Source organism: Phascolarctos cinereus, unplaced genomic scaffold (genome assembly GCF_003287225.1).
Source record: "Phascolarctos cinereus isolate Bilbo 61053 unplaced genomic scaffold, phaCin_HiC Scaffold_5;HRSCAF=322, whole genome shotgun sequence".
Classification (NCBI taxonomy): Eukaryota; Metazoa; Chordata; class Mammalia; order Diprotodontia; family Phascolarctidae; genus Phascolarctos; species Phascolarctos cinereus.
Genome location: NW_027555958.1, coordinates 327,742,896 through 327,764,686, shown reverse-complemented (window position 1 = coordinate 327,764,686; position 21,791 = coordinate 327,742,896). Strand labels below are relative to the sequence as shown.

Sequence of the window (21,791 nt, the reverse complement as noted above, 5' to 3'; positions counted from 1 at the left end):
ATTTCCTTTGACATCTTGATTTCCACTTTAGAATGCCTCATGAGCCTGAGTCCTGTCCCTCTATATTACATTCTCTATTGTACCTAATTTCTCTGTACTGTCCTCCATTTCTCCACTGGTGCTGTCCCACCATCCCTCTCCCCTTGCTCTTATCCACTTTTCCATTGTTCATGTCCTTTGCATTGCTGCCCTGCCCTCTCCCCAACTCTACTCTTGCTTATCTCTGGCCTGCTCCACCTTCCCAAACCCAGGACGTACAGAGGACCTCGATCCGCTGAGAGGTAGACCTGTCCATGTCTTGCAGAGATTTATGCTTTACAGAACATGTGACATCAACTCCATCATCTTCCCGGAAAACCTGGAATTCTACTGAACTGCTCACTGTGAATGTTTTATTGTCATCCTCCTGAACCATGTTTGGTTTCCCTATGGTACAGAAAATGCACATAAATACACATGTACAGAAGACAGTGAACTACAACATTCACACACACACACACACAAACACACACACACACAAGCATACATCATTCTACACATCTGTGCATAAGCATACAACATATCTGTTATTTCCTTTTCTTCCTACTTGCACACAGCTATCACTTCACCTGCACATATGCATATACACCCTTACACACATACATACAAACATCATATGGTAGGGAGAAGGACTACTCACCTTTCAGCTCCTGATCACCCTTTCTCCAGCTGATCTCTGCAGCAGGCTTGCTCCCTTTCGACAGACAGGTAAGGTGGGCTTTCCCCTTCTCCGGGATTGCAGACACATAGCCAGTGATTTGGGGCTTCTGTGGGATTCCTGCCATAGATTGGTGGGGGTATGGCCAGGATAGGAAGGAGAGGCACTATGAGTCTACTTCTAGCCCTGCCACTTCCTGTCCTTGGGGATCTTACTACTGAAAGGCAGTGTGGTGTAATGGAAAGATCAATGAACTAGAGTCACAAGACCCAGTTCTGCCACTAACTGTGTGTGACTCTTTAACTTTATACCTTCTAATAACCTTCTCCTTCTTGAATTCTATGATTCCAAGATAGTCTTGGATAAGCTGTCTCACTCATGTGGGCTTAAGGAGTCCTCCTTTGAACCCCAAATTATAAATACCAACCTGGGAGTAATACCATCCATCTGAAGAGTCAGCCATATAGCCTCATTACCCAATAAGAGAAAGCCAGGGGCGGAAGGACTAAGAAAGTTTGGGAGCCTGCCAGTCTGGCCCAGAGGGAGGCATGACTCCACAGAATTCTTCTCTTTGAACAATCCAGATTTTTTCTCCCAAAACACTAACACGAATCTTTTACTAGAAAGAACAATATCTCCAGGCTGGCAACCTAGAGAATCAGCCTCTAACAGAATAACTCCTAAGAGGTGAGAAATCTGGGCTTTTTTCTAGCCTCCACTCTGTTACTAACTAGCTAGGTGTATGTTCTGGAGCAAGTAACATGACTTCTCTGGGCCCAGTTTCCTCATCTATAAAAGGAGGAGGTTGTATTAGAAGATTTCTAAATTCCTTTTTATTTCTAAAAATTATGTCATTCAAATCAATGATGCCTGAGTAAAGGTTGAGCCTCCCTCTACCTTCTCCTGTTTCCCAAATTGAGTAGATTCTGATAGCAGAAAGTGGAGTAGGCCCAAGGGAACCTTGGAAAGTATTTCTGCTATGGCAAGTGGGAATGGGCATTAAGGAGGGAGAGCTATAACAAGGGAGTCATGTGCCCTGGGCAAGTTCAATTACTGTGGGATGAGGGAAGTGTGGCCTGGCATGGGAGAATATTTGGGAATGGAGAAAACAGTGTGGGGAGAGTCATAGGGTATCAAAGGCACCTTGATCTCAATTGTCTGCAAGAAGAGCTAGAAATTCCTCTGGGGACTTTAAATCCCAGATGGTCTACTCCAGGTTACAGTAATGCCAGAAAAGGGGGCAGCCTATCCTTCACAGAGTTCAGCCCAGGTCTTTTCAATGTAACCAATAATCTCCAATCCCTTCAACATAATTATTTGTATTGTTGCCTTTCTTCATTAGAATGTGAGCTCCTTCAGGGCAGGGACCATATTTTTGCCTTTTTTAAATATCCTTTGTGCTTAGCACAGTACCTGGAACATAGTAACACCTTAATAAATGCTTGCTGACAAACTGGGGAGATGAGGGATGAGAGGTGGCAAATAGGGATAGGTGATCTTTGAGAGAGGGGTGCTATAGTATCACCACCCTACTAGGTACAGAGATTAAACAGGGGGAATCATACCACATAGCACAGGCTATTGGAGGACCATGAGACAGTCAGTCAGTCAGTGAAAAAGCATGTATTAAATACTTGTTGACTGACAGACCCAGGCATATTAGGATGGAGGACTACTGGAAACAGTAGGGGAGAAAATATTTCCTGAATATCAGTGCCCTGGTACAAAATATTGCCCTGGTTAAATCTCTGCATACCACATTTTTTTTTTAAATTTTGGTCATCACCTAAGTGGTCCTTGCATTTGAACCACTGCTCTTGTAGTATGAACACTAAGATGAGAATGAAAAGGCCTAAATTCTAGTCCCTGTTCCACCACTAAGCATCTACGTATCCTTGAGTGACTCACTTATTTTCTTTGTGCCTTAGTGTTCCAATCTGTCTAACGGGAATTAATAGAATTTGCCTTGCCTATCCCAAAGGGTTGCTGTAAAGATCTAGTGATACAATGTATGTGAAAGTACTAAACAAATACAAGACAGAGAGGGAAGGATGGGTAAGGGAAAAGCTTCATAGGGCTAGAGAACTGGAAGGGAGAGCCTATAATCTAGGGGGAACATACACTGGGAAGACTGGGATTTGGGCTCCTCACCAAGCACAGTGACGAGAGACTTGGCAGTGCGCACAGGCATGGTGAAGATGGAGCAGGTATACTCGCCCTCATCTGCCAGGGCCACCTTGCTGATACTGATGGTCAGTTCGTTGGGAGTGGAGCGCACCAGTTGGATCCTATTGTCTCGAAGTGCTACGGAAAAACAGAATGGTTGAAAGCCATGTCCTCTACCCCCTTACCCCCCCCATCTCAAATTGTACTCTTAGCACTTTCCATGTCTATTTTTCTTTTCTAGTTGTGCCTTCTCATCATTGGGAGAAAAGATGAGGATGGAGAAGGGAAGGTGTTGCCCTTGAGCTATTTTTTTTAAGGAGTCTTCAATTTCTCTTCTAAGATCAAGACATATATGATGGCTTGAAAATTATTCAAGCAAAGGCTGAAACCAGAAGTCAGAGTGAACTTGGTGGGATCTTGTTCAATTCTGGATTCCTGAGCAGATCCTGGAAAGCCAATTTAATTTGTTTCAGAGTCATCTGAAAAGTGAGACAACTCCAGAGCCATAGGCTATTCCAGGCCAGACTTACAATCCTAAAGCTTCTCTAGAATGAGAATAGGTGTTCTTCAAAAAAAAGTATTGGCTCACTTTTGTTTAGGGGCCCCCAGAAATGCCTTACTCCACTTCTCTTCTTCTCTGATCTCTAAAAATCACCTTCCATCCCCACCTTACCCAAGGGCATGATGACCTAGAAGATAGTACCTCTCTTTTCCCCAAAGTAGAGAGTTTGCTGAGCAGGGTTCGACCACTGTAGGGATGAGGAATCAGGGTCTTTCACTTGGCATTTGAGTTGTACTGTATCACCAGCCACTACTGTCATATCATGTGTCCAGGGCTGACTTTCTGTAGGAGCAAAGTAGGATCAATTTTCTGTACATACAAATGGCCCTCAATTTTTGGGCTAGTGCCCAACCCTCTTTCCTTTCTCCTCTCCCTCCAGCAGACATCACTCCACGATCTATTTCTCTTGCTTTCTCTGGGGCAATGAGGATGATGAAAATTAAGGGTATGAAAGAGAAAGACATTTCCTTGTTCCCTTTCTCTAGATAGATAGATACATAAGAGAGAGAGAGAAAGAGAGAGAGAGAGAGAGAGAGAGAGAGAGAGAGAGAGAGAGAGAGGGAGAGGGAGAGAGAAAGAGGCCTTTGTGAGGGAGGTATGGGGGAGGAAGTGCACCCTGGATGTTAGTACCCTGAAAGATACATTTGTTGAATGTCTGCTGAATGCCTAAACGGAACACAGAAACAGGGACAGACACACACACAATTTGTATACACAGGTCTGGGCATACCTTTTCTTATACGTTGTATACATTGCTGGACTACCTAACCTGAAAAATACATATCTTTTCCACCACGTCCTTTTATGTGACTACCCACTATAACCTGGGTAAATACAGGGCCCCAGGGATCTGGGTGGGTCCCATGACTCCAAAAGTCAAAAGAAGCAAAGTCAGTCATTCAGTTGCCTAGTTCAGGTACAGATACACTCAATATTTAGTTAGCAGATCCAGTTAAAACTGTATATAACAAAAGAGCAAATCAGAAAAGAAAGTGTTAGTGCAGATGCATCTATTTCCCCGACAATGACCCTCTAAATTACTCCTAATTGGACCCTAACACTAGTTTCTTAAAACTAAAATCCTCTTTGCATATTCCACTCAGCATCTTTCCCTCCCGATCAAGCATACTTAGGAAAGTAACTTAAATAGTCAGAGAAAAGAGTTTTCCCTTACTACCACTGGAGAATACATTTCCCATTGCCACATTAAAAGAAAGGATGCCTAAATCGGCATCCTTAAGAGAATCCTTAATCTTAATAGCACTGACCAGTTCCTAGTACGACTCTCAATCCTTCAAGCACTGATTTCCTCCAACTGCCCGTTTTGGCCTCAGTATTAAACTGACTCCCTAGATCTCATTACTGGCTTTTTTGACCTCCCCCTCCCACTTCCTATGGCACCAAAGCCCTAGCCTCCTACTCCCATATTGACTTCTCCAATACTTTTTCCCCCCTTTTTGGTGAGGCAATCGGGGTTAAGTGACTTACCCAGGGTCACACAGCTAGTAAGTGTCACATGTCTGAGGCCTGATTTGAAGTCAGGTGCTTCTGACTCCAAGGCCAGAGCTCTATCTACTGCACTACCTAGCTGCCTCTCTACAATACCTTTTCCCTCACTCCACAGTATGAAGCCCTAAAACACCAATCTCTTCCATTCTTCAAGGAACTGATTTTATCTAGACCCAGAACAATGGAGAAGAGAGAAGAGAATAAGAATTTATATAGTGCCTATTATGTGACAGGCCCAGTACAAATCTTATCTCATTTGATCTTCACAGCAACATTGAGAGATAAGTGCTATTTTTATTCCCAGATGAGAAAACCTAGGCAAACTGTGTAAGTGACTTGCCCAAGGTCACATAGCTTGTCTAAGGTCAATTTGAATTCAGGTCTTCCTGTTTGGTCCAGCCCAGCTTTTTGGTCATCTAGCTTCCTTAGGACAATGAAGTAGTTTAAAACAACATTGCTCTACCCTGAACTGGTTCCTACAGCAAACACTCTAAGAATTCCTCCTCTTCTCCCCTTCCTTTACACTAATAGTGACCATTTCAGAAATCATTCTGGCTCTAACTGGCATTGCCTCCCTGCTATCTTAGCCGCACTACCTATTCTTTCAATCGACACTTGCATTGGGAGCTCTCTTGACAAAGGGGAGGGCACTCAGATATAAGGACCAAGTACATTTTTTTTTTATCTCCCATACTGTCCAATAGTTCATAGTTCCCAGGCCAAGTTTCTGTTTAGCTCCCTGTAGCTTTTATGTTGGACCCTTCTCCATTAGGAATCAAAGAATTTCAGCTAGAAGGGAAGTAATTTAATCCAAAGTCCTCATTTGACATATTGTGTAACTGAGTTTCAGAAAGTATGAGAGATTTTCTCAGCCTCTCACAGCAAGTTAATGGCAGGGCCATGACTAGAACTCAGGTCAGTAGACCCTGATCTCAGGGCTCTTTGCATTAGATCATTATCACACACACACAGAGCAGACAACACTAGAACTCTGAGAATTAGTTACATTTTATTGAATGAACTAGCTGGGAAGAAGTTATAAGTCTCAAATGCCCCAAGTTCATCACTTCTAAATTACAAGTGCTATTTCCTAATAATAATGCCCGAACTTTTGAATATTAGTTCTTCAACCTATAGTTTCTCTGGAAGAAATCTCTCTGGGTTGTGGTTTTGTGAGATTCAAAACACCCTCAACATATCTTCCCTTGGAATTCTTTCCTTTACAGCGGAGGTGTCAAACACACAGACAGCAGGCAGCCAGCAACACTCCAGAGAGCTGCCTGAACTAGGTTAAAATGTAATTGGGAAATGTTTAACAAAATACAAAAAACCACAATAAGGCATAGAAAATTTATTTTGAAACTAAGTCAATATTCAGCCTACAGAGTTCCTTGTGTATGGATATATAGCCCCCAATTGAGTTTGACACCAATGCTTTCCAAGGGTGAAAGGTTGGGGGTGTAGAAGAAGCCTTTTCTATTGGAGTAAGAGGAAGAGAGAGAACAAGTGGAGGAGGACAGTGGCAAAAATTGGGGCATAGGATGTTCAATATCAAAGAATCAAAGTTCTGGAAATCAGAAAATAGTGGAACAATGAGTCAGAGGGTTGGGACAAAGTGGGTGAAAAGGTTATGGAAGGAACAGGAAGGATATTGAGAAAGACTGGTACAAGGAAACCTGGGCAGGGCCTGAATGTCACTTTACTGGCTATGTTGTTGGGGTCAGTCCAGACTTCGAAGCTAAGGAACTTGTGTGGTGGGGTTAGGAGCTCCCAGTGCTTAAATCTTATGGCTATTGAGTCATCTCTGGCAGATATGACTCCTAGACACACTCTGCCTCTGACCATTCAGAGTGAAGAGGAAGAAGCAGTTGAATCACAATGAAGGGGCAAAATCTGTAAGATACTAAATGAGAGAGAATCCTTCATGGAATTTTGGAAGGACAATAGAGTCTCCCTATGAGATGGTAAGGTGGTAAATTACAAAACGAGGTTAATTTTCATCATAGGGTTTTACATTGTAAGAGTTTGAAAGAATCTCAGAAATCACTTAATTCAAAATAAGGCCTTGAATGACTTGCCCAAGGGCATAAAGCTAGTTAGTTGTATGATGGAAACTAGAAACCAATTTTCCTGACTCCAAAATCAAATCTCCTACTTTCACTTCATCACTTAAAACACCAAATCACAGATTCTCTGGGTTCTAAAGGACATCGGAAGTCATTTAGACCAAGTCCTAGTGGAACAAGAACTCTTGACAGCATTCCTGAAAAATAGTTATCTAGCCTTTACTTGAAGACTTTCAGTGATGGAGAGCTAATTACCCCCCCCATCTGTCCCACTTTTGCACATTTCTCATTCTTAAGAAGTTTTATTAATGACCATCTTAAAATGTGGTGACCAGAAGAGGGCACAATATTCAAGATGTGCTCTCATTAGGGCTCATTGCCAGGTGTACCCAATGCAGGTACAGCCTGATTATGATATCCATCATTCTGGACACTAATTCAGGCTAAGAGCTTTTTATTCACACTATTGACTCACAGTGACCTTGAATTCTATTAAAATCCTAGAGCTCCTCTCTCTTCCCCTCTCCAAATCGGGACTGTGATGTATCTTCACCTCCCCCATCATGCACTTTTGCAACTGATTTTTTGAACCCAGGTATGACTTTATATTTATCTGTGCTACATTTGATTGCTCACAGGAAAGACCTGAACAGAGTTCTGAATCCAAGAATAAGATCTCTATTTGCTACACTCTGATATCTGCATTACCTTCCCCTTTACCCTCAACCTTTTCTCCCAAACCCATATTTAAATTTTCAGTGCCCCAGGCAATTTTCTAACACTATAAATTCTAGTAGTACCTGTTGTTTAGATAGCTCTGCTTTGGTAGGGGAGAGTTTTCTTGTTGGCTACGTCCTATGTGTCCTATGCGATAGAATTACAAGTCTGGTCATACATAAAGGTGTGTGCATGCGATTGTGTCGGATTCAGCCAGTTTTCACTTGTTTGTTGTTGGCTTTGTTTCGACCAGACCTGAGATTTTACAGAGGGCTGCCTAGGATGCTGAGAGGCTGATTGACTTTGGTCCTCTCACAGCCAGCTATAAGTCAGGGACTTGAATCCAGCCTGGCTAGACGTTTTTTGGATCCTTTTTCTGTGAGCCAAGCTATTAGCTGTCCCTCCCGGCTTCCTGTCATCCGCACACCTGGCAGGCATGTCATTTCTGTGCCTTCATCCGAGTCACTGATAAAAAACGTGATGAACAATACTGGGTCAACTATACAGATCCTTGAGGTACGCCAACAGAGACCTCTCTCCAAAGTGACATCGATCTTAGATTATTATCCTTTTATTAACCTGATAACCCCGTGCTCTCCGGGCAGCTGGCTGATTAGTGAGGACATTATAGGTGGTTTTTTTCCTCCTGCACTCTAGTCTTCCATGAAACTCGGGGTGAGGAAATGGGGATGGGGAGGTTAAAGAAGAAGATAGAAGCTTTTACTTCGGGTTCTCGGGTTGCTGGAAACAGCCAATTATCTGCAAGGCCTTCCGTGAGATCATCGGTTGCTAGGCAGATTCTGGAAGCCCGGCCTCCTTCAAATCTGCAGTAATGAAAACAGTTGGCAATTCCCGCCAAATTCGGCTGCTTGGGTTTGGGTCGCGGGTGGGGGGGATGAGGGAGTGTTGAGAGGGGTGGGGAAAGAGAGCAGGAAGGGAAGAAGTGGAGAGACAGAAGAGGGAGGGAGGAAGAGTAGGGGAGGGGAGGGGAAGATGGATAGGGTGGGCAGAAAGGGAAAGGGAATAAGGGACATGAAGAGGCAGAGGGAAGGGGGAGGGAAGGAAGACACTTGAGGGAGATGCAGAAGGGAACTGAAGAGAATGGGAGAGGAAAAAAGAAATGGGAAGTGAGAGGGGTGAAGGGTGAGAGGGGAAGGGAAAGTGGGGCACATGGAGCTGAAGGGAAAGAAAGAACGTGGGGGGAGATAAAGGGAAGGCAGAAATGATAGGAAACGAGAAAGAAGACAAAAAGAAATGACAGAAGAATAGGGACTTAGAGGAAGGGGAAGAAAAAGGAAGACATGGGCTAGGAAGGGAAGGAATGGGAAACCAAAAGATAAAGGAGGGTGAAATATAGGGACAGGGTGGGAGATGAGAGAGAGAGAGGATCTTGGGGTTAGGAAAGGACCTCAGTGATCCCCCCTCCATAAGATTTTTTTTTGTCCTAAATCAACCTGGGGTAGATCATTTGCCCTGTCCTTAAAGCCACTCAAGGGAAGGATTATACAGAAAAAGGGAACGGAGAATGAGTAGGAGAGGAGGTCGTGGGAGTGGTGCAGGAGAGAGCGAGAGAGAGCAGTAAAAAGGGTTCAGGGGTTAAACATGGGAATCACAAAAGGAAAACAAGACAGGAAAGAGTGAAGATCAAGTGGACAGGGGAGGAGGGAAGCAAGGGGGAAAAGAACAAGAGATCGGTGGATAGCTTAGCTGTGAAAAGGAAAGCTAACCTGAAGCCCTGACTCCCTTCTTGGAACAGAGGAATGGAGGAAGCAGAAAGAAGTTTGGTGAGTGTCTGGGTTTGACATATTTTCCCATTTTTGTATCCTTTAAGGATACAGTAGTGGGACCAACTGAGGTCTGCCCTAAGAGTCAGGATGGTATAAAAAAAATCTAAAGTCATGTCAACATGTTTTACAAGTTTTAAAATACGAGAGTTGAAGGCAATAGATCCCCACTTGCCCTTGCTCAGTCTGGAAGTGGTGCCAGAGGGTTATTTGGGGACAGTATGAATGTGTTGATGAGTTAGGAGTAAAAGGACTGCTTAAGGATTAGCTTGATTTGGGGAATTCTTGACACCCAGATTTTTGCTTTGAACACTTTGGAAACACAGGCTGCTTCCAAGACCAACTGTATAAAAGGTATGCATGGTTGTAACCTTTCAGATAAAGTCCAGATTTCTTAGCCTAACTCTGAAGACTCTACAATCTATTGTTATGCTGCCTTTTTGGCTTTAACTCAATACCCTTCCCAGCTACTCTTTCCCACCAAGGCTGTATGTTCTAGCCAAGATAAACTGCTTGATATCCTCTTTAACATCCTTTGTTTTCCCATCTCCATTTGATTGGAATGACTCTTCCTCCACACCCTGCCTCCCCCACCCCATCCAACCCCTATCTCTTCCTGTTGAAATTCTACAGGCTCAGAGTAAATGGCTACGTCTTCCAGGAAGCTTCCTCTAATCTGATATACCTCTCCACTCCCAAATGCCTTGCATATAGTTGGCACATAAAAAAAAATGCTTGCTGAATTGAATTATGCTAGGTTTTTTTGTTTTTAATAAGGTCATTATATAAGGCAGCTAGGTGAGTGCAGTGGATAGAATGCTTGGCCTAGAGTAAGAAGGACCTGAATTCAAATGTGACCTCAGGCACTAACTAGCTGTTTGACCTGGGGCAAGTCACTTAACCCTGTTTGCTTCAGTTTCCTCATCTATAAAATGAGCTAGAGAAGGAAATGGCAAACCATTCCAGTATCTTTGCCAAGAAAACCTCAGATGGGGTCATGAAGAGTGGGACACCACCGAAAGGACTGAATGACAACAGAATCTTTGATTTAGCATTCTTCTCCCTGATAATCTGGACCTCTCACTTTAAAGATGAAGATAATGAAGCCCAGATAGTTTAAGTGACATGCTTATGGTCACATAGGTAGTAAGCAGCAAAGTTGGGATTTGAACCTAGTGCTTTTTCCACCACACCACAGTGCTGACCCCATTTCTCACCTATTTCCCTTTTTTTTTACCTGTGACCCTACACCCTGTCACTCTTTTCATTGGAATATAATGAAATTATTTGTGTGTCACATTCCTTATGTTGTAAACTCAACTGAGGAATGGGCTGTGTCCTACAATAATAATAACTCACAATTATATATGACGGGGATTATAAAGCATTATCTACACAACAACCCCATGAGGTAGGCAGTACTAGTGTCATTAGCTCCATTTTACAAATGAGAAAACTGACCTTCAGGGGTGAACCGAATTGCTTCTGGTCACACCACTTGTACATGACATATTCATTCATTAAGCATTTATTATGCACCTACTGTATTTCAGCTACAACCAGGATTTGAAACCAAGTCTTCTCACATTAAGCTCCGTGCTCTTTCCATTATACTACCCTACCTTTTTGTACTTTCCCTAGTGTTTGGTACATAGTAAGTACTTTATAAAAATTTTCTGAGTAAAGTAAAAAAACAGCAGGGTTTTTGTGACTAATTAAAATAGTGTACTCTCGGTTATGTGAAATATACACTCTTTTTATCTTCATTTATGTGTGTAGCAAGACCTTGCTTATTAAATAAGATATCTATAAAGTCTTAATAGCACAGGGCCTGGCACACAGTAGGCACTATATAATGCTAGCTATTATTGTTATTAATATTATTTCATCAAAGTAGGAAGTTCTCCATTTAGAAGCTCCCTAGAGGGAGCTACATCTCTAATTTAATAGTCTTTGAAAGTTGATTGGGTCACTAAAGGGTTAAATGGCTTACCCACACTGCTAATGCATGTGTTAAAAGGAGCACTTGGACCCAGGTTTTCTAGACTTCAAGGTCAGCTTTTTATTTATTTAGCCCCACTGCCTTTTAGAGCAAATGTTTAATTCCCGGCTTGTTTCCAGCATGTTCCTCCTTCCTACTTTAGTCCTCAAGAAATGAAAATTCATTTTAATATTAATTTAAGCAAGACATAATTAGAAAGGTGAATCTTCAGCAAAACAAAAACAAAGCCCATAGTGCATTCTACAGTCAAGTCTAAATAAACTTTTGAATTTCATGTAGGATATGGATGGATATCAATGATATCATAATCACCCACAAACATTTATTAAGCACCAACAATAGACTGAGATTTGTGCTGGGATATAGAATGGACTATATTCTCTTTAATCAGCTGGTTTTTATTCTCCTTTCACCTCCTCTTTTCATCTCCTATCACTTTTCCCTCTATCTCTTTCACTTCCCTTTCCACCTTTCTTTTTTCTTTCTTTCTTTTTTTTTTCTGCTCATCTGACCTGTCCTCCCTTAACTCCTGGCTGTCTCCTCCACATGCCAAGAATGTGATGTGCAGATTCTTAAAAAACAAACAAACAAACTGATACCTGTAATATTTATTGGCTCATGAGGGGACAGTCTAGGTCTGTTCTTGGTGTGCATGAAGTATTTTAAGCAACTATGAGATTTGTTTTGAGGGAGAATGTTGTTTGTCCTTTGTTTTTGAAGAGAACCAGTGACATCATGGGTAATGTCTTGATTCATGGGTGAAACAGATTTAAGTGAGGCAGAGTTGCACAAACTTGTCAGCCTCACTCTCTCTTCCGGAGTCATTAAAGTTCCGTGTCAGGACAAAAGTCAGTACTACTGGTGATGCACTGGAGAATATGGGGCAGGCAATAGCACAATCTACCCTTATACCAGCAAAATATTTCCAACTTTACTTCTTCTAGAATCCCCTAGTAATCATCTATGTTCTACACACACACACACACACACACACACACACACACACACACACACACACACACTGACCCCACTGTCTTGCTCCTGGTTTCATGACAATCATCCTGGGTTTTATTCTGAATTGAGGGCTCCCTGTGTCTCCTGCTACTTAGATTGCCCTCTTCTGGTAGGGGATGGTATGAGCTCTTTATCCCATTAGAGAATGGATCTTTCAGAATCACAGTATCGCCAAGAACTGGGAGGGACCACAAAGAATTCCCCTGTACAACCTACCTGACAGAGTGGCCATCCAACCCCTTTCTTTCTCCTTACCCCCTGAAAATCTCTAGTGAACAGGAACTCACCGCCTTCTGAGGTAGGCTACTCCCCTTCTGAATAATTCTAGCTGTAAATCTGTCTCTCTGCAAGTTCCACTCATCACTCCTAATTTGGCCCTCTGCAGTCAAGCAGAACAAGCTAATTCCCTTTCACTATGATAGCCCTTCCAGTACATGAAGACAGTTATCATGTCCCTACATCTTCTCTTCTTCAGGCTGAACATCCTTTTAACTAGTTCTCCTAAGACGTGAACTTGAGGTCTTTTACCGTTCTACTCATCTTTCTCTAGATACTCTCCAGATAATCAATGTCCTTCCTAAAATGTAGTGATCAGAATAATAATAACAATAACAACTAGCATTTATAGCTGAAATATAAGGCAGCTAGGTGGCACAGTGGTTAGGGTGCTGGGCCTGAAGTCAGGAAGATGTAAGTTCAAATCTGACATCAGATACTTTACTAACTATGTGACCCTGGGCAAATCACTTAACCTTATTTGCCTCAGTTTCCTTATCTGTAAAATGAGCTGAAGAAGGAAATGGCATACTATTCTAGTATCTTTGCCAAGAAAGCCCTCACCGGGGTCTTGGAGAGTCACACTGAACAATGATGCTAGTTTAAACCTTAAAACTAGCATTTTATGGTTGCCAGAGCACTTTGCAAATATTTCATTTGATCTTCACAACAACCCTAGAAGGTAGGTGGTAGTATTATCCCCATTTTATAGGTGAGGAAACTGAGGCAGACAAATGGGAACTGACTTGCCGAGGCTCACATAGCTAGTGTCTGAGGCAGGATTTGAATTCAGAGCTTCCTGACTCCCAGGTCCAGTTTTCTGTCTACCGGGCAGCCTAGCTGGCTAATAGAATATTGTTGTTGTTATTATTTCAGTCTTGTCCGACTCTTCATGACCCCATTTGGGGTCTTCTTAGCTAAGATACTGAAGTGGTTTGACATTTCCTTCTCCAGCTCATTTTACAGATGAGGAAACTGAGGTAAACAGGGTTAAGGGCCTTGTCCAGGGTCACACAGCTAGTAAGTGTCTGAGGCCAGATTTGAGCTCAGGGAGATGAGACATCTTGACTCTAGGCCCAACATTTTGTGCACTATGGTGCCACCTAGAGGCCAGTGCCACCTAGCTTAGCTGCTATTTGACTAAGGCTGAGTGCAAGTGGGGTTATTATCTTGCTAGTCCTAAATACTGTGCTTCCCTTAACTCAGGTCTAACAGTGCTTTAGCTTTTGTGTCTGCCATATCCCGTTGTTGATTCGTATTTAGCTTGCAGTCCACTCAGACTCCCAGATCATTTTTCAGTAATACGAATGCTTAGACGTGCCTCCTTCATCTTATACTTGTGAAGTGGATTCCTAGAAACTAAGCATAATACTTTCCACTTTTCTTATTACATTTGATTTTCTTAGATTGGGCCCAATGCCTTAGCCTGGAGTGGTGGGGAAAGGGATTTGTACTCATTTAGTTACACTTTTGTGCGCACCATGCCCAGGGACTGTGAACACATCGAGCTTTAGGCCAACTGGAACACATCCCACTTGTAAATGTCCCTTGGCCTGGCAAGGCCTTATCTTTATATGTGCTTGTTGACATCCCATCATCCTTAAAAGCCCGGCTGAATTATTACCTCTTTGCGGGAGCTGTCTCTGACTAGAAATAATCTTTGCCTCATATTTTCTGATAGCATGTTATACTCTCCTATACCCTTCATTATAGTCTAATTTGCACATATTTATCTTCGTACTCTCATTCAATTATAAACTTTTGGAAGGTAAGGACTGTTCTTTTTATCTTCATATCTCCTCTTTTCTTATCCTAGTTTAACACAATGCAAAGCACAGAAGAATTAATAAATGTGTGCTGCATAAATAAATACTTCACACACCCTGAAGAACCCTAGAAAGGTAAGGATCCTTAATTAAAGAAGGAACAAAACTCCCAGTTTTAAAAATCATCGTATTACAGCTCAAACTAAAAGGTTTTATGCTATCTTGTGGTTAGCCCTTTGTTCCCTAGGGGGCCCTCTTAATTACTGGTTTATTTCATTAGGGGTTCTTGCCTTTTTAGGGTTCTTATAAAGGGCACAGTAGCTCTTATAGTAGCTCCACTGATATCTCCCTGACTGATTGTTCAGATGAAAGGGTCATGAGGTGGTTGCCAGAGGTAGTAACTAGCATTATGGTCTCTTGAAAATTTGCTGACATGCTCTTTTAAACCATATAGAGGGACCATCAGATTTTCATTTAAAGGTAGAGCTAATAATTTGTTTTGAATCTGTTTTAAATGTATTTCACCAGGAAGGTCATTGGAGAGTGCCAATATAACCCTTGATTTCTTAGCTGTTGCACTCCTCCCCAGCACGCTCTCTCTCTCTCTCTCTCTCTCTCTCTCTCTCTCTGTCTGTGTCTCTGTCTCTCTGTCTCACAATGGGCCTCCCTATCTCTCCCTGGCTGGAATTGCATCTGTCACTCAAGGGCCTAATCCCACTGCTGATCATCAGAGAAGCTTCGACCCACTCTGTTTCATACTTGGGCTTGGTTTGCTTGACACCTTCCTCCCCCATTCCTGGGGGCTCAACACTTTGGTGCTAGACAACCAACTGGCTCTAATTCTATTTAAGTTCAGGCTCCCAAGCTCAAGGGATCCACCAACCTTTACCAGTAGCAGGTGGTTACAGGCATACACCACATCTAGTACTGTTTCTTGGTTGTAGGATCGTAATGCAAAAGACTGAGGCCATGCTTAGGAACAGTGTACCTCTATGTAGTAGTAGGAGCATAAATCTAAGGCCCTCAGAAGCCATTTGGTCTATCATCCCTCATTTTACAAATGAAGAAACTGAGGTCCAGGGAGGTTTAAATGGTTTGCCTAAGGCCATATGTGAGCTTCAGAAACAAGTTTGAGCTCAGAACATCTAACTTCAGAGCTGGGCCTCTCCATTGTACCCTTTAGAAGGGAACTGTGTATTCTCTTGCTCGCTCTCTCTCTTTCTCTTTTTCCCTCTCTCCCCCTCTCCCTCTCTCTCTTTCTTGCTCTCCCTCCTCTCCCTCTCTCTCTTTCTTTTTCTTTCCCTCTCTCTCTTTTTCTCTCTCTCTCTCTCCCCCTCTCTTTCTCTCTCTCCCCTCCTCCAAAGACTTGCCACGGTAATACTTGATTAAATAGCCCCACTTCCACTATTCATTGGAGAGAATCAGGTTTCCTGAGTAATATTTGATGCTGCTGATGTCAGTGGTGATGATGATGGTGATGATGATGATGATTCAGCATTTCTCACCATCTTATTAACAAAATCTTCTACTTGTTATTCCTCACGACTACCCTGACAAGTGGGTGAGCAGTATTATCTCCAAGGAAGAAAGGTGATGGGGGCTGAGGCTGAGAATAGAGAAGGGGCCCTTCTTTTAGATCTGACTCCCCCCACTGTGACAGGTACAGTCTTAAATGCTAAATGATCTCATTCTCTTTCCTGACCTCAACTTCTTAAGATACTTCCAGGTCTCAGGAGGTGAGAGAGTGGACATACAAAGTCAGGATTAGGACTGATCCTCAGGTCTTTTAGTTTTTTACTTATTCCCTGAATCAAGCTTCTTTTTGCCTTCTGCTCTTCTTCTTTGTAAACCTCCTGCCAACATCTTTGAGAGATAGGGCCCAGCATATTCTCTGTCTTATTCTGCAAGCACTGATTGAGGAGATTATTTGTAGATTGATAAGGATGAGACAATCCTTAGCAATCATGGTGGCCTGAGCTACCTTTAAGGATGGCATGTTGGTATAATGGAAAAGGCATGAGATTAGGAGCCAATAGACTTCTAATTCTGGCTAGATTATATATATATATATACACACATATATATATATATATATATATATATATACACATACATATATATATACACATACATACATATATATATATATACATACATACATACATACATACATACATACATACATACATACATTTACCTATCTATCTATCTAAAACACCTGGAGAAAAATTACTTAAGCACTATGGATTTCCATTTCCTCCACTGTAAAATGAGGGGACTGAACTGAATGATTTTTAATGTTCCTATCAGCTCTAAATCTACTATCCTATAAACTGTATGGGCCAGAGGTTTTCATATACACAAAGTGGTTTATAACTACTGTATGGTCAACTACAGGTGTTATCACCACACACTGTTTCACAAATCTTCCTCTAGCAGGTTTTAGTGCCAAAATAGTCCCTTTCTTCTTATCTCTTTCCTCCATTTCCAGGTATCCCAGACATTTGGTTTCCCAAGTGAAAAGCCAGGTCCATATGAAGAAAGAGTCATTTTGCCATCTGGGACATAACGTCTTTCCACTTGCATTTCCTTCCATTCGTGTTTTCCCTTGGGGACATGCTTCTCTTCCCTCACAGGCAGCAGGATCTCCTAAAGGATCTCCTTTTTTCAGCTCAGATGCGCTTCAGCTCACACACATTTCAACACGGTCATGCTTCAGTTGCCAGCCTCCCTGACCCAAGGTCCCTTCTCTCTGCTCCTCTTTCTAACTGGGATGCTAAGGTCTCATTCCTTCTTGTTTCCTCCATCTTCTTTACACTCTTAGATGCTCCCTGGTTCTCTCTCCCCAGCTTTGTTTATCATTTTCTCTCTGGCTGCCAGAACTCTCTGTGGCCCGAAGTTCTACTCTCCCTCCTCCTTGCTTCTGGGAGGCACTGAAGGTATCTGGAAAGGTAGCTGGTAAATAGGGCTGGTGCTTTTAAGTACCTCATGGTGAAGCTCTGGGTTTGCTGCTTGCCCTGAACTTGGTACAGCATAGGTCTTTTAGTCTTTTGCTTATTCCTGGAATCAAGCTTCTCTTTGCCTTCTGGACTTTTTTGTAAACCTCCCATAAGCCTCTAGCTTTGTTCTAGCCTCCCTGTTCTGGGCTTTTAACAACCTAGTAAAAACAGACTAGTTGAATGATGCCCACCCTCCTCATTCCAGAAACCAGAAATCATTTTAGCTCTAAGAGTATGGAGCTTTAATCCTTAATTTGGACCTGAAACTGCCCCAAGCTCTCAGAGAGAGGTCTTCCTAACCATTAAAAATCTGAATCAGGCAAGGTTTTCTGGGATCCCTCCAGAATTGACTATTCTGTACTGGGCCACATCTGATTCCTAGGCTGTCCTAGAACCAGGTCAAGGGAATAAGGAAGGAGAAGGAAATAAACATTTGTTTAGCACCTACTATGTGCCAAGCACATATTATTTCATTTGATCCTCACAACAACCCTGCAACATAGTACTATTATTCTCCCCATTTTAAAGTTGAAGAAACTGAGGCAAATAGTTAAGTGACTTGCCCATGGTCACACAGCTAGCAAGTGTTTGAGGCCAGGTTTGAACTCAGGTCTTCTAGCCTCTAGATTCAATACTCTATCCACTATACCACCAGCTGCCTCTAATGTTCATCTACTACTTTAATATTTTGTATCTTATCACCAGGTAGTTGCCAGTGCACCAAAAAGAGAATAACAGAATCTCAGCATTGCAAGGGATCCTCATAGGCCACCTGGTCATTCCATTTTTGAATAGACCTAATGATTAGAAATTTTTTTCAAGTTTCAAACCAAAATCTGCCATGATGCAACTTCATCCTATTGGTCCTGGCTTTGTCCTTCGGAATACGATCTACATTCCAACCCTACAAACCATCTTCTCCCTTTGACCTTTAGTCTCACTTACTTCCAGCAGGTCTTTGAAAATAAATTCTTTTGTTCCTCTACTGCAGAGGTTTCAGGAGCTCCCCTCTAGACTCATTTCAATCACTCCTCTCTCTCCTTTTCTGACCCCTGAACTCCATTCTCTATAATCATCCTTTAATTCAGTTCAATTCAACAAATGTTTATAAGTGCCCAATCTATATTTGTAGGAGGGGGCGGGGAAGAGTTTCCTCACCCAGTATTCCCCACACCAATGAAATCACAGGTCTTTTTCCAAAAAATTAGGGTATTTTGCTACCTTAGATAAGTTTTGGATTGTTGTCATTGAGTCATTTTCAGTCATTTCCAACTCTTCGAGACCCTATTTGGGGTTCTCTTGGCAAATATACTGGAGTGGTTTGCCATTTCCTTCTCCAACTCATTTACAGAGAAAGAAACTGAGGTAAACAAGGTTAAGTGACTTGCTTAAGGTCACACAACTAATAATTGTCCGAGGCCAGATTTGAACTCAGGAAGATGAGTCTTCCTGACTCAAAGCCCAGCACTCTATCTACTGCCCCAAAGTTTTGGATTGCAAATATGAAATCAGATAATGGTTCTCCACCCTAAAACTTTACAATCTAATATAAGAGCTATGACCTGCACACAACTCTAATACCCATTAGACAATCAGTGCAAAGGAAAGGTCCATATATAATTCTAGGGGGAAATCTGAGGAGAGAAAGATCACTTCTACCTGGGGGTAGAACAGTGGCTTCATAGAGGAAGGAGAAGTTGAACAGAGGCTTGAAAGAAAGGAAGGATTTCAGTAGGTAGAATGGCAGGAGGAATTTATTTCAGGCATCTGAAGAAGCATAAACAAAGGCACAGAAAGTAGAAGGCAGAATGAGAATGGGGCTAAATAGTTCAGTTTGATGTGAACACAGAGTATGTAAAGAGGAGCACTCTAAAATAAGACTAGAGGAGTGGGTTGGATCTAGATTATGGAGGGCTCATGAGTTTTTACTCTGTTTCATAGGCAAATGGAGACTGATTACTTAGGCAGTGGTGTGAAGGATGGATCAGAGCAGGGAGAGACTGGAGGCAGGAAGACCAGAAGCCTATTTGTAGCAGGCCAAAGTGAGAGGTAATGAGAGCCTGGACTGGGATGGGGCAAGGGAGGCAGTGGGAGTAAAAGAGGGTCAATCTTCTAGATATTTGAGGGGGTGGTTTTGGCAGGGCTGGGCAACTCATTGAATGTGGGAGGCAAAGTCGAGGTAAGAGTCAAAGATGACTCAGGCTTTAAGCTTGGGAGAATGGTAGTGAGACAATCATAGATTTAGAGATTTAAGGCACTTTAGAGGCCATCCAGTACAATGTCCTCATCTTACAGCTGAGATGAAGTACTTTGCCCAAGGCCAACCATGTGGTGGTGGAGGCAGAACTTGAACCCAAGTCCTTTGGTTCTAAGGCCAGTGAGTTTTTTTTTCTCCCACTGTACCACATAACCTCTCATAAGCAGAAACAGAGAAGTTAGGAAAAGAGTCAGGTTTGCAGGGGAGGATAAGTTCTGTTTTGTACCTTTTCCTTCAGGTCTTTTAGATTTCTAAGTTCATGAAGGGACTAGTTAGTATGATTTCATCCCTGATATTCCCATACCACCATTTTCTTTGGTAGGCCATGACAAAGAGTGTTGTAGGGAAGTGTAGATCTTCTGTACCTTGGGAGTTTTCTCCTGAAGATCTCAGTTCCTACAGAGAGAGGAAAAGGCCAGAGAACAAAGCTGTCCCCGTATCCTTAGAAACTAGGATGTGTAAGGAAGAAAGAATTTGTACAAGGAGAAGGAGAGAGAGACAGATAGAGAAAGGTACAGAAACAGAGAGTCAGAAAGAGAGAAACAAATAAAGATAGAGGGGAGAGAGAAGCCAGAAAAAGAAAGAGCAATTGAAAGAGAGACAGACAGAAAGGGACAGAGACAAACAGTAGTAGAGAAACAGAAATAGAGGGACAGAGGAAGACAGAGATAGAGGGACAGAGACAGAGAGATAGAGAGGCAACCAGACAGAAAGACATACCGATGGAGACAGGGACAGAGAATCAGAGAGACAGACAAAAATGGAGAGAAACAGACAAAGATAGAAGGAAAGAGAGGCCAGAAAAAGAGAGCAATTGAGAGACCAAAAGGGACAGAGACAAGCAGAGGTAGAGAAACAGAAATAGAGGGACAGAAACAGGCAAAGACTGAGATAGAGGGATATAGAGGCAAACAGACAGAAGGACAGACAGAGATAGAGATAGAGATAGACAGAAAGAGCTAGAGAGACAGAAAGGGACAGACAGGAAAAGAAAGAGATATACACAGAGAAATAGAAAAAGATAGAGAGACAGAGAGGCAAACAGATAGACAGAAACAGAGAGAGTCAGAGAGAGAGAGAAAGAGGCAGAGAGAGAGATTGCATGATTGCATGGTTTGGGATAAAGGATGGGGGGGATAGATCCTGGACAGATTGTGAAGTTGGAGTTGAATTGGAGCATAAGGGGTAAAAAGACGGAGTAGAGAATGTCCTATTCTTGAGAGAAAGAGAACTACATAGAGGCAGGAGTGGGCTTGTAGTAGGCTGACAGAGGGGCCTTCTCAGAGCTTGCCTAAGACTCAGAGAAGCAGAGACAGGGAGGTGGGTGGCAGGGAAGGAGGTGGGGACAGCTGTTACTTTGATTTTCCATTTAATTAGTATTCTCAGGGGACTGGATCTGGGAGAGAGTCCTGGACTAGCTCCCTTGAGGGCAGTCACTCTCTAGCTAGGCCAGAGCTGGGTGAGGACTTTGCATCTGGACCCAAGGGAAAAGGTATTTACACATTCCTCAGCAGAGTGACTCACTTGCTTCAGTTACTTTCTTCTAGGCCTGAGCTTTATTACTGTAACATCCCAAGCTACTATTCTACCTTTGGAGGCTAAATTTGGGTATCCCATAAGAGATGGATAAATGAGCAATGAAAAGAATTGGGTGAGTAGTAGAGTGGGGATTGCTCTCTCCCTCCACCCTCCTAACCAATGCATGCACACATATACACATACTTCTAAGTCTGGGGTTCAAGGGGAAGTACACCTTATTTCTGACCCAGCACCTTAATTTCACTCTAAGACAAGCTAGATGAATTAAGATAAGAATGAATCTGAATTCTAGGTTGGCACCAAAACCAATCCAATGTCTGAGGTATCCTTAATCATCCTTTTCCTCTGTTTTTGTTTAACTATTCACATTGAGTCACTGTGGGAGCTTGGTCAGATATCAGCACTCTGAGATGAGGAATGACATACAACAGAGTTGT

At 42.5% G+C, this 21,791-nt stretch overlaps 1 protein-coding gene across 1 annotated transcript in view; it reads right to left on the bottom strand.

The window, feature by feature from the left end:
• Positions 1–21,791, bottom strand: part of CADM3 (cell adhesion molecule 3) — a 41,177-nt gene that overhangs the window by 7,170 nt on the left and 12,216 nt on the right. Inside the window, exons 2-5 of the mRNA XM_020977729.2 lie at positions 3,567–3,707; positions 2,849–3,001; positions 680–817; positions 259–426 (exon numbers count right to left, since the gene is read on the bottom strand). Coding sequence (XP_020833388.1) covers positions 259–426; positions 680–817; positions 2,849–3,001; positions 3,567–3,707 — 600 coding nt within the window. The remainder of the gene's footprint in view (positions 1–258; positions 427–679; positions 818–2,848; positions 3,002–3,566; positions 3,708–21,791) is intronic.